At 42.9% G+C, this 13,265-nt stretch overlaps 2 protein-coding genes across 3 annotated transcripts; both read right to left on the bottom strand.

Moving 5' to 3' along the window:
- Positions 1–10,127: 10,127 nt before the first annotated feature.
- On the bottom strand, positions 10,128–11,380 carry LOC112347298. Of its 2 annotated transcripts, none has more exons than XM_024677987.1 (3): positions 10,978–11,380; positions 10,690–10,912; positions 10,128–10,628 (listed from the first exon to the last, which is right to left on the bottom strand). In XM_024677987.1, exons 1-3 carry the CDS (start codon positions 11,371–11,373, stop codon positions 10,528–10,530), a joined length of 720 nt encoding a protein of 239 aa, XP_024533755.1. In that variant the 5' UTR covers positions 11,374–11,380; the 3' UTR covers positions 10,128–10,527. The 2 variants fall into 2 exon arrangements, with proteins under 2 accessions (XP_024533755.1, XP_024533754.1); XM_024677986.1 differs by having other exon boundaries at positions 10,690–10,918.
- Positions 11,381–11,410: 30 nt separating this feature from the next.
- On the bottom strand, positions 11,411–13,194 carry LOC9636503 (methionyl-tRNA formyltransferase). The gene is made up of 11 exons (XM_002972867.2): positions 13,048–13,194; positions 12,926–12,988; positions 12,711–12,845; positions 12,558–12,660; positions 12,411–12,481; positions 12,244–12,348; positions 12,145–12,178; positions 11,957–12,057; positions 11,845–11,904; positions 11,602–11,790; positions 11,411–11,545 (listed from the first exon to the last, which is right to left on the bottom strand). The coding sequence occupies exons 1-11, from the start codon at positions 13,174–13,176 to the stop codon at positions 11,435–11,437; spliced, it is 1,101 nt and encodes a 366-aa protein (XP_002972913.1). The 5' UTR covers positions 13,177–13,194; the 3' UTR covers positions 11,411–11,434.
- Positions 13,195–13,265: the final 71 nt, after the last annotated feature.

Below are 13,265 nucleotides of genomic sequence, written 5' to 3' on the forward strand. Positions count from 1 at the left end.
ATTGGACAGATCAAAAAGATAAAAAAAGCGTATGGGGATGCCAGGAATTGAACCCGGGATTCTTTTTGTCACACTAGAGAAGATTACCACTACATCCCCTTTGAACAACGATAATTAAATGTTAATAATATTGTGTAATATAATAAATATCCTTCCCTGAGAGTTACTGGATAAAACCTCACATGGGTGGTGAAAGTCCATGATAGTAGCACACACAACAACATGCTAATCGTTTTCAATAAAATGTAAGAGGTATTTACAAAGTCATAAGTGTTGCTATTGTTAAAAGCATGTAGCTCTTCAGTGGAGTATTTGCTACCATCTCTATATCCCCCTTCATCACCGCCACCTTGCCATCTGCATGTCCCTCAAAATGCCCTTTGTGGTCCATGTGACTTCAAATAGTTGTTGTTGTTGCATTGAATGAGGGTTTGCAAGTTGCAAAATTTATTATTTATTATAATATATAATCTGTAATCAAGCTAGTCATAGAGAAAACCTGAAAAAAAATTGGAATAAACAATCACAAAGGGAAATATTGTTTAGCAATTCACCTTGAATCACCCTTGTATCCTCCTCACAGCTTGTTCAACGTCTCCAGCAAGCTCTCGTTAGCTCAGAGGGCAGCGGCATGCCAGAACCTCTTCCCTCCCCATCTGACACATGCTCTTGAGCTTGACTTCCATGTAACGAAATATGTCCAAAACACCATCACCCCTTGCAATGTCCTCGATCTGCCCATTCCAATCCAGAGGTGTAAGCGCCTGGATCACACCATCCTTCCATCCCTATTACCTTTCTAATAATGACGGTGCGATGGCTCAGATGGATCAGACAACCGACGGTGACGATTAACTACTCACCGTTTCAAACATGCATGAATCGGTCCTGGCCAGGAAAGAAAAACTCTGGAGAAAGTACAACATTTGTTGTAGCCGTGCACCATTAATCGTGGTACACCGGGCATAAGTGTAGTTGCAAGTGTAGACGAGGATCGGCCTTGAAGCCATTCTAGGAGTGGTACAAGTCAACATCTGTCAAAGACGATCTTAGTGTTTTGTTGTTGCACCTCTGCATTGTGACACTGGTGAATGAGCTCTTTCCCCAAGAACTTTGACCAGTTTCCCTGGTTTTTTCAGGGACATGGAATAAACACAACCCCTAAATGAGAACTTCTCTTTGAAAGATTGCCGCACAAATAGCCCACTAATTACTCTCTTGCCATTGTCATAATCTATGTTGATATCTTGTCATCACATATTTGTTTTGTGATCTTAAAGCAGCTCTGACAGCCAAACCTGGGAGAAATTTAGTACTACCAGAAGACACCATTCATGATTCTTCACAAAGAGAGTTTAAATCTTTTTTTTATATACTCAATTTACTAAAACATTAATAATAAAGAATTGAAAGAGAATGTTTAGTCAACGATTAAAGAATATCCTAGAATATATATAGAATTTTTAAGAATTTTCATTTGGCGTAGAAAAAGATCTCTTTAAGCTTTGTTTTTCCGTTGCGAAAGAAAATGCCGGTGGAGAGGAGGACGAGCATCGGGTCTTGTTCATCCACGGGATCGAATGCCCTGGCTGTTCGGCGAGATCGGCGCAGGAGGCAGCCAAGCTGGATGAAGTTCTTTGGGCCGGAGCACCTCCAAGAACGCGATTGCTGGTTCGCTGTGCACAAGATCAACAGCGGCGGGCTGGATTCGCTGGCTGTTCACAACGCCGTTTCCAAGGCCTGCTTCAAGATACCCCTGTGTGGCTCTTTAGGTCGTCTCGGTGGAAGTGGAAGCGATCACACCTTCACCAGTGCCAACAGTGGCCTTGTTTGTACCTTCAGAGGACAGAGGTACTTGAACAATTGTCTTTCTGTGATATTATTGTGTAGTTCTCGTCCACTCTGTTCCTTCTCACGGATGATTTCTTCAGGTTTAGTCTGATGCACGTCTTCAATCCTTTCAAATCGGAGGAGTTCCAAGTGACTATCCCACCCAAGACCGTCATCTACACCGCAGCTATTGTTCCCAAGGCAAGCAGCTCAAAAGAGTTCAGGGTGGTAGCAATGGCCGAATTCGGTGAAGTCACAGGTGTTTATATATACGAAAGCGGGACAAAGGTGTGGAGGAGGTCCTGGGAGTTGGAGTCGCTGCAGTACCTTGAGTTTTATCCGTGCAATGTCACGGTTGGCAACAGGTTCTGCTTCTTGGTGAAGAGTGGCAGAGACGGGTATCTGAGGGTCATGTTCTACGACATGGAAGGTGAAGCCTTGACAGATTCACAGCCTGGGTTTCCTGCGTCGTTTGGTCAGGTTGGTGTGGAAGAGTACGCGGAAAGCATTCGCATTGTGGAGCCCAATCTGTTCCTGTGCAAAGGCAAGCTGACTGTGGTGGATACCGTTGTGACTGGCTCACCGTCTTCTGGTCGCGACGAGGATGAAGATGAAGAATACTACCCGATTACTCGGAAGTGACTATATGGCAAATGGATGAACAGACTCACAAGTGGGAGACAGTTGCAAAGATGCCAGATGATTTATGGCGCAAGCTTCACGTCGGCTGTGACATGTATTCCAAGCTCAAAGTTTGTGGAGCCGGCAAGTTTGTCTTCATGCAGTTTGTGCACTGGACTCCGTGGGAACATCGTGCGGCCGATGAAGACGCTGTAATTTGCAACTTGGACACTTGGGAAGAACTCCCTCCAAAACCACCCACAATCATGTTCAGCCGGTGCCTGGATGTTCTTGTTCTGGATCCAGACCAGTCCTTTGCTCTTTGAGTTACGTTAACGCTATAGTTTCCTTTTTATGGGGTATGCACAGTAGGAGAAGTGGGAGGCAAAATCTGAATTCGATGAGGTTTAATCCATCGATCTGCTAGGCACAATCACTGTACACATGCGACTCCGAGATTCATGCACAGTGACAGGTGCTTGCGGTTGCTGAATCGGCCTACTAGAAAGCCATGCACAGGCAATCGTGATTGAAATCGCATACGTATGTAGACAGGAAAAGGCAGTGGTATCATATAAGATTTAGTTGGGGTTTTTCTGTTTTTCTCGGTTATAGTGGGGGATATTCGGCTTGGAGGGGGTGCGCCTTGGTTCTAGGAGAGAGGGGACCGTTTTCTAAGCTGTGGGAGTGAAGGGAGCGGAATAAAGAGTGTAGATGCTTCGACTAACAGCCTTGGAGCGCGTGGAGCAGAGGTTGGCGGTGCAGCTGTGTTTACAAACATTCAAAGAGTGCATTCGACAAGGATCTCTCGAGACCAGCAGATTTGTGTTCATTGTCAACTTGTGGACAGCCTTGGGTGAGGTTTCTGGCAGAAGGCTACGGACGAGCAGTACCTCTTGCTGCAAGGAGCAACATCTTTTGGTGTACTGCCCAGGCCTCCCTTGCATGGTATCACACTATTGCCGAGTTTCTAGCTGCGGGTGGTGAGGAAATGGCTCCTCTACCAATCTTGAGATTGCGGAAAGACTGTATAAGGAAGGGCGTGATGGGGTGGAACAAATATTGGTGGCCAACTCTTCAACAGGATGAAGTTTATACAGAGCTCTGATCCATGCTAGTGTATTAGGTGTCCTACTTAGTGAGATGCAATGCCCTTGCATCCTATAATTCCAACTCTACCTTTTGAGATGTGGGGAATTGATTTTATATGGGACTATTTCAACCAACATGACATAGGAGGAACCACTATATCCTGGTATACATGGATTATGTGACTGGAATCTTCCAGTCATATTAGATTTGTCTAACATCAATGCAAGGAGTGGTATAATTGTCATTTATGGGCTAAGAGTTTTCAGACAAAAGATTTCATACTGCTATATAAAGTAAATATTAGAAGTTGGCCAGCAAACTCAAAATTTGTTGGATTGGCCCATACCATGTGAAGACCAAGACCATGAACACCAATGGTTTGGTGGAGCTTGAGGGTTTCAGTGGTAATCCTCTTTGAACACCAGTGAATGGAGTTTAACTTTAGTATTATCACATTAGATTTGGAGAGGAGTGCTTTAAGGACATTGCACAGTCGTCGCCAGGGTGATGTCAAGGGCCAAGGTCAGCTCAAAAATAAGACTTAGTCCAAGTTGGGGGCTTTCCTTGAGCTGGCTCTAGCCCCACTTGGCAACGAATGTGTGATGCCTTTAGAGCACTCCTTTCCAAATCAAATGTAAGTTTCCATTCACAAAGAGGATTACTATTAAAATCCTTAAGCTCCACTGAACCACTAGTGTTCAAAATCTTAAAATAATATGGGCTAATTTAATGAATTTTTGTTGCAAATGGTATGTTGGTAAATCCTCTTGAATATTCTTTCTTTATTATCATAATGGCAAGAGCTTGGTATTGTTAAACCGAGCTTAGAAAGTTTCAAAACAGCGTGGAGTGGTGACCACAATTTCAGAAAGGAGATCTTCTATGAAAGGAAGCTTTATTTTTCATGTTGATTAATGTTTTTTTTTCCTATTTAGAGTTCTGTTAGTGAATTACAATTGTGTAAGTGAAGTTGCTGCGAGTTCAGATCTCCTATGAAGTAAGCTTCTTCTTTTTTGGTTCTTTTTTAGAGTTTACGTGAGCAAGTTGCTGAAACTGAATTTGTATTTTATTCTTGACAGCATGACACATTCGAGGTTCTTTTTTTTTTGGAAAAGGTGAAGCTACAGCCTGTGTAAGTTCAATAGGGCGCTGTTGACGAGCTCCTCGAGGCTGTTGGAATGCTTGGTAAGTCCCACAAAACCCGAAAACGTTAGGAAGTTTTCTTCGTCTGAGGCAGTCGCTAACATTGCTTCCAGGGACGCCTCCATTTCACCGTCTTCTCTAAAACGTCGCCAGAACCTGGCGTCCTTTTCCATCAAGCTGTTCAGAAGCTCTACGCTATATCGCCGGATACGATTCAAGCTCCTAGAAGGTGCTGTCTGGGATAGAAGCTCTGTGATTTTTTCGCAAAGCCGTGATTGTTGCGATAGCACGCCTTGTGCAAAGTCACGTGTGTCGAGCCAGGGGATTATGGCTGCTACCAAACCGATGGCTGCCTGCTGTTCCTTGTCCATGGATTCCAGCACCATCTGGATGATGCGAGATATGGCTACTCCAAGCTCCAACTTTTCTGATCAACTGGAAGGATCTTAGTGAGGCCGAAATCAGGAAAGCTGCAACCATAGTAATCAAGCACCTGGTTCGTCACAGCCATAACTGCTTCAGGATTTCCGCTATCCCTGGATCCGTGGAGGCCCTCACTGCTCTTTTAGCCGCAAGAGAGGAGGAAGTGTTAGAAGTCCTCAACAGGCTAGTCGTGGATTACAGGACATGCGTGCGAATCGGTCACACCAGCGGACTTATCTCCATCCTGGTTGAATTTATCCAAGACGAAGAAACGTCGAAAGAAGTATTCCGTCAATCACTCCAGCTTTTGAAGACATTGGCTAACGTGCGAGGAGATTCTGGACGGTCACTGCGAAAGAAGATAGTGTCGGTAGTGCCAGCAGTAAGAAGTCTTCAAAGGATATGCAATCTCGAAGATTTGGAGCTGGCAGTCGACGTGATCAAGCTGCTAGCAGCCGAGGACGAGCTTAGAGATTGCATTGGTGCGACTGGAGGAGTTATCCAAAGCTTGATGGCCATATTTGCGAGAGAAACCGCACCGAACAGCGATCAGTTGACCATCGCCATGAGAGCCGGGGAAGCCATAATTGTGCTCGTTCTCCAGTGTCCCAACAATTGCTCGAGGCTCCTCATGCACAAAAGCTACAGACAAGGTGGTGTTAGCAAGACCCTCAAGAACTTGATCAACATGCTCACCAAGCCAGTTGGAGTCCATGCAGCCACAATTTTGCGAAGCTTGTGCGGTAAGCTCTGAAAGTGAGCTGCTCTGGTGATCGGGAATTATTCCTTTTCACTGGAGCTGAAGACTTTGAAAAAGTGGAAAGCTGCTGCAGCTCTGGAGCTGAAGGCTTGGGAGTGGAAGGCTGCTGCTCGGCGTCCGGATGTGGAGAAAAAACCGACCACAACTCACTGGTATTCAGGGTTCTAGTGCTTGAAGGTGGAGAAGGTGGAGAAGCGAGAGCAGAGCCGGAAGAAGGAACTTGAATGGTTACCTCGTCCGCAAAGTGAACGGTGGCAGACTGTCTGCTGTTCCTCGAATCCATGTTTAGTGTTCAAGGAGTTCTGGGCATTTGAGGAGGCGGCTCTTGCGTGGGTCCAGCTAAGCCTGGTGACCGTGGGTCCAGCTAAGGCTGGTGACCTAATCAATGTTTTCCGCTCTGGAAACTGGAGCACTAGTGCTGCGATTCCAGATCGATCAATGTTGTTTGACAACAATGATCTGACACACACAAAACTCTTTTCTTCGTCTCGGTAGGGCCCTTTCTACTGTTGCACAAGAAACTATCGCACAGCCGTGGAAGGGAATAATAGTATATAGAAACCTGTTGTATCTCGTACTCATAAACTTAAAGCTTGTTCTTCCAGGCCTAGAGAAAAGTCAGCTTCAAACACGAGGCATGGCCATCTTTTAGTGTGTACTGTGCAGAACTCTCCCTTTCAACCAGGTCTTATAGTTTGCCACTTACTAGGCTTAGGTGGTGGGAAAGAAAAAACTGGAGTATTCCTTCTCACATAGTCATGTTTCTATCTTATACTTAAGAACCTTGTGCTGGCTCAAGGAGTAGTACTACGAAGTGGTGTAATGAAGGCAAAGCTTGGACAGGACAGACTGCTACTGAACACTATTGCCACTGCCACAAGCCTCAAATTTGCAGAGCAATTTAGTTTAGCATTTTGTAGGGCAAACTTTCTTTTCCTTCTTGTGAATATTATAATTTTCTTTCATTGTGCAAGATAAAAATTAATTTATACATCCTAATATATAGATATTTATATATAAACAACTTTTTAATACAACTAATCACACAAAATCCTTTTTTCCTTTTTTTGATGCCATGCATCATAAATATGCCCCTAATTGATCTTGTTGTAGTCATTATCACCATTTAAATAGATAAACATCAAATCATCTAAATTTTCAATCTTTAGAGAGCATCTTGAAGTAGTTTTCAATTAATTTTGATAAGAAAATCCACCTTCAACATAAATAGTGCTCACAGGTATTAAAGAGATAATTTTCCATAGTTCCATCAAATTAGAATATATATTTATCATGGAAATATCATCTTTGCATATTTACTAAGCCACTAGCCCATTTTTTGTTAACAAATTACTTTACATGATAGTTACAAACTTTGTGAGTTCTTCTTTACATTTTTCCCCATCAATAAGAGCACCATATTGGTTCAGTAAGATATTTAGCCATTTATAAGAGTTGTTATCTAATTTTTCCTTATCATTTGAGTAATTCTTTGGGATGAACAATTTTGTAGCATTGAACATGCCTATATCCTTTCCCATTCTAGCCAGCATATTAATGTATAATTTTTGAACACATTCCTTGTTTAAATCTAAGCAAGAGCTCAAGCTCCCATCTCTTTTGCTATCTAGAATAAGAGTATAATCTAAGACATGCTTATGTTATTCCCCTTTAACATTTATAAACTTGATAAATTTATTTTTAGTAGCCTCCACAAAATTACTCAATTGTTTCACACTAAGAGTCTTTTTCAGAAATTTTCTTTTGATACTTTTCAAAGTACCATTTAAATACCCAGCAATGCTAGCAATATCCACAGTTTTAGCTTTGAAAGATTTTGTTCAGACTATTCAATTCCAAAAGTATATCAGGTAGCATATGAATATTGGATCATTCTCTTTAAGACTTCCCCATGAGATAACCAATGTAAATTGTGGATTTGAAGCATACCTAATATAAGTATATTCATAGCATCTTCTAGAGGCCTAAAAGCCATGACTTTTTTTCTAGAAGTATGCAACCATTTATAAATTTGATTGTATAGCTTTTGAACAACCACAAGCTTAGGAAATGCATACACAACTTCAATAGCCACTAAACTCTATTTATGCACTAAGCAATACACTCCAAGAAAGTGTGGAATGTTATGTTTCAATCTTGTCACTAGACCAAATTATTCTCAAACCATAATAAAAGTTTCATTAGTTCCAATAGCAACACATTTTCCCTTTTTAAGGTTCATTTCTTTTAAAACCTTTTTGATAGCTTCATATTTACTTACAGCCTTTAGTTACCATCAATTTCAAAAAGTAAGTTTTATTCAGACTTTTTTCTTTCTTCTTGCATATGGAAAGAGATGTATATGATAAAATGAGCTTCCAAACTTCTATCAGTATTGTTATCCACCATAATAGAAAAAGTAAGGACTAGCTTGAATATTTTGGCAAACATCTTTCTATCATATCTTTTATACATTTTACAAACTCTTTTCCACTCATAACATTTACATAAGTCCCATACTCTATGGTGATTGGCATATAGGGCATTCCCATAAACCTGTTAAATTCCACAAAGATTTATAGCTTTCTAAAGGTAATCCCTTCCTCATAATGAAGTACATGTGCTGCATTAAGGAAATCAATTTATTCTTATGTTGATCTTCTTGAGCAGTAATATATTTAAGGATAGATAACCCTTTCTTCTTCTTTGCTTCCCAAATAGCCATAATTAGTTAATGTTGTTTGGAATTGTTATGCTAAGCTCTTGCCATCATGGTAATAAAGAAAGAATATTCAAGAGGATTTGCCAACATATAACTTTTGATACGTATTATTAAACCCTTTATTACTTTTCACCCAAGCTAGTTGAGAAATTAATTATCATATATGTGCACTTAAATCAAAAGGGCATTAAAGAAGAAATGTGGTTCCAAATGTATAATAAGGATAGGTATATTAGACATGGCTATCCAACTTGAGGCATAATCTAGCTTTTGCTTGCATGCCTATTTTTGTTCTATATTTATCTTGGGTCTAAACTTAAACTTTATATTGGTGGAGTATTTATATCCTCATGTTAGTATGTTAAAATAGTGTTAAACTTTATTTGGCTCTATTTTGTGTGTTAGTCCTAGCATTGGGATGCTCAATACTCTAAGATTATTCTAAGTCATTCCATGCCTTTATCACTTTGCTCTATAGACATGAGTTATTCCATGCTTTGTTTGTTTCACTTCCAAGTTCTATACTTCGGAATTTAACTCATCCTTTCATTTAATGGCTCAAGGCCTTGAAACTTAAATTTCATTTTGTTGCCTTTTGACACATGGCATGTGACATATGGCATATGGCACATAGAGGGTTAAAATTATGTTCCATGGTTATCTTATAATAAAGCACCACAAGATAAAAGGTAAAAATCACATATATTACAATTTTGAGTTTGCCAATTTGCTCTCATATATTAGCAGAAGATCTCTTATATGAAAACTTAAGCTTGTGGCTGGATCACAAGGAAGAGGCCATGGAAGAGGCATTCCACGCAGAGGACCACTGCAATGATGGAATTGGGACAAGTCTAGTGCTACACCCATTTAGTGGTAAATATTTTACTTCTTTTGTTTTTGCTTGAGATTTCATCACCTTGCCAATGCAGCCACTGGTGAACAGCATGGTGATGGTTGGGTATGCTCCAAAAATGCACTATCACACTCCAAACTCCAAGTCTCCAGAAAGTTGGGCAGCTTGTGCACCCAGGTTCACTAGGATAATTCTGGATTGATTCATGAGTGAATAAGATTATCACTCATAGGCTTTTGAATCAAGAGGTCTCTGGTCAACCTTTGTCAATGCTTGACCAGAAAACTCTCTACATCATGTATTGTGTACATATGGTTTTCTTTTACCTTGAGCTACTTTACAGTGTAGTTTTTCTGTGCTCGATAAGCTTGACATTACAATCTATACTCTGTTCTTGAAGTATTCTAGCATTTATCAATGGAAGAATTTGAATTGATAAGTGCAAACATTTCTGAATGCTAGTAGTCATTATATTCCCACTTCAACATAATATGCCATGAATAAGGCCTGAAGACCAAACTTCCACACCTTGGAAATCTATCCAGTTACAGAGCCTCGACTCAGCTTGCAAGTGGACATCCATAGCAGCTTCCTCCACGTCAGTCCCCTCCTCTTTAGCTGCAAGAGAAATACGCTTTGAGCGCTCCCACAAATGCCAAAGAGTTTGGACCGCAGACCTTTGCTGCTTGTATTTCCGCTACTAATTCCAAAGCCGGATCACCCTCGCTGTTTCCTGCATCATACTGTGAGCACTGCGAGTGAATATTGGCCATTCCCTTCTCTATCCGTGGATTTCCTTCTTTTCTTCGTCGGCTGAAGGTGGTGCGAGCTTTCAGAGCAGGAGCAAAGTCGAGGCATTTCACTGATCCATTCGAACATCTCCAAAGCCAGCTCTGCTTTGAAACGTGTTCTCGACATATCGCAGCTCCAGGACACAAGGCTGTCAAAGCACATCCTGTCGAAAGTCCACTTTGCTAGGTATGTAAGTGTGGAAGTTCCGAAGGATGATTATCTCCAAATCGTTTTTAACTAAACAGGAAGTCTAGATTCTACATACCGCGGAAGACCAAGTGGATCTCGTCAAGCTCGTTTCTTAATGCTCCTCCGAGCTCTCAGGACCTTGTCTCGCATTTTCTTGAGCTCCTTTGCGCTTGGAGAGTAGAGATCCAAGGTTGTAGAATCTGCAAAGTACGAGATAAAGCCAAGAAGAAAAAGAAAAGCAACAAAGAGTTCGCGTTTTACCGTCGGATCGTTGCTCCTCCTCTCTTGCTGCTTTCCTCCTGCTGATCTCCACACTCCATGCGCTCTTATCTCTCGGATCCTTGCATTGGCTAACAGTTTCTTCGTCCGACTCCAAGAGCGCTTGCTTGAGTTCCTCTCGGAGTGCCGTTTTAACATCCCCGGACAGCTTTGCGGGCACAGCTTGGATCTGATCGAGCACTCGTTTGATGGTGCCTTCCTCCTCCTTCAGCTTCCATTCACAAGAAAAGCAAAAAAACATTAGAACTGGAATAGAAAGAAAGAACTCACCATGAATGAAACCTTGCGATTTTGGTCGTCCAGAGAGTTCCGCATGGAACTGATGCTCTCCGCAACCCCGGCCACGAGATTTTCCAGAGCAGCCAACCGCTGCTCGATCGCATCGTCCGATCGAATTGGGACTGGCAAAGGGACCAAATCCGTGGCCGTGACCTGCGATTCTCGCCTGGATTGCGAGAAGCCCTGGGAAGAGAAGGACTCCTGCTGGCTCTGCGACGGCTGCGATGCGTAGCAATGCGGCGGCGGCGGCGGCAGCGGCCGGGAGCGCGAGAAATCCAGCCGCCTGTGATCGCCGCCGCGAGGGATCTGGCGCTCAAACCTGTCGTATGATGCGCAGAGGGACGCGAGCTCGCCGGCGCTCGGCTTGTTCATCCCAAACCTCCTCATCACAGGACTAGCTAGGGTTTTGTGCCACGGCGGGAAATTTAAATTTCCAACGAGCTCTATCTCAGTGCATTAGAACTTCCTCGTAAAACTTTGTCAATTCCTTTCCTTGCAAGCCATTCCAAAAATCGCGAGCCTTCATCACTTTCCTTCCTGGTGGCTGGACCTCCAAAATCTGGAAGAACGAAGAATCACACAAGCGAAACAAAGAGAGGAAAGATCGAGCGCTACCTCCAGCCAAGAGTGGTCACCGCATTCCACAAGCATCGATCCAGCCTTGAGTAGAATGGAGCGAGTCGATGGAAATCCTGACTGGCAAACTCTGGTTGTCACGATCTTCATCTCCAGGATCTCGCGATCGTTGCTGCTCGAGAGATGGAACTTTGCCTTTGTCCCAGGCCATTCGGAAAAAGCTCGCACCTGGAAAAATCAATGCAGTGTCTGGATATATTTCTTCCTAAGGCTTTTGGGTACCTTGTTGTGGATTATAGCCGCAGGCTCCTCAAATGAAAGCCACGCTTCCTCTACACCAATCTAAAGAAAAAGGAAGAGTTGATGGAATAGCAAAAGAATTTGACAAACCAACCTTGGGAGCGTGAGTAGCGCGAGAGTGATCTTGCTCCGTAGCCCGACTTCGTCCCGTTCCATCCAGTAGATGTGGCATCTCTCTCAGCAGCAAACACGTCCCTAGCGCAGAGCAAAAGAAGAAATAAGAACTCTTGTCCTTGTGCAAAGAAACTCAAGAAAACTTCGTACATTTTCACAAAGCTCTACCTTTAGAGAAGAGAAGATCTTGTAGCTCAGGTGCCTGCGAGAAAGAAAGAGAGAAGCAATCTAGAAAAAGAATATGAAAACCTTGCGTGCAAACTTTACCTTAATGTTTTCGTCCACTTCAACGCTTTCAGAGGCTACAACAGGGCCAGAGTCGAGAGCTCGGACTGTGTAAGCGACACTCACGCCAGTAACCTTCACTCCATCCTACGAAAAGAAGAAAATACTTAGTACTCAAGAGACAGCTTAATCCACGAAGAGCTCCTCACCTGAATGGCTCGCTGCACTGGAGCGGCACCTCGATACAGCGGCAGCAAGCTCGGATGAACATTAACAGTACCTTGGAAAGGAGAAAAACAAAAGAAAGAAGAACTAAGTTGGACACAGATGAAAAGTTTAAGAGATATCATGCAAACCATGCTTTGGAATGTCAAGGAACTTCTGAGAGAGAATGTTGCCGTAAGCCGCAGTCACGCAGAGGTCCGGCTCCAAACTCTTAAGTTCTTCCAGAAAACATCGCTACAAAAGCCCAGAAGTCATTCGTTTTCATGCCATTTTCAAGCTCTCACCTCACTGGCTTTCTCTGGCGAAAAGATCAAGTGTGGAGGGAATTGCCGGTCGAGAGCTCTTTGGGCGACTAGAGATGGCATTTGCTTCTTGCCTCGACCTCTAGCTGCTGGCGGCTGCGTGACGATCCCAGCAATCTGGATCGATCATCTATAAGTAACACAAACTTTTCTCTAGAGTTTTCTCTAGCAATGCATGCAAATTCTAAGCTACGCACCTCGAATTTGGAGTCTTTAGCCGCTGCGGCGTCTAGCAAAGAATCGAGAACCTTTGCAGCGGGCTGGAAAGGGCAATATTAATTTGAAAGAGGAAAGAAACGAACAAAGAATCGCTACACACCTCCGGTGTTCCAAGAAAAACAAGGCGAGATTTGCGCCCACATTCCTGGTGAAGAGATCGCACGACCAGATCGTGGCGCTTGAGAGCTTGAGGAGATTGCGCTAGAAGCCATGGCCGCAAGCCAAGCATGCTTCCCAAAAACCTAAATTTCTCTTTTGTGACCTAGTCTCCTTTGATTGACCAATTGACCGTTGAAACTTTGGTACCGACGTGGCTTA

The sequence above is a fragment of the Selaginella moellendorffii genome, unplaced genomic scaffold (genome assembly GCF_000143415.4).
Source record: "Selaginella moellendorffii unplaced genomic scaffold, v1.0 SELMOscaffold_20, whole genome shotgun sequence".
In the NCBI taxonomy this organism is placed as follows: domain Eukaryota; kingdom Viridiplantae; phylum Streptophyta; class Lycopodiopsida; order Selaginellales; family Selaginellaceae; genus Selaginella; species Selaginella moellendorffii.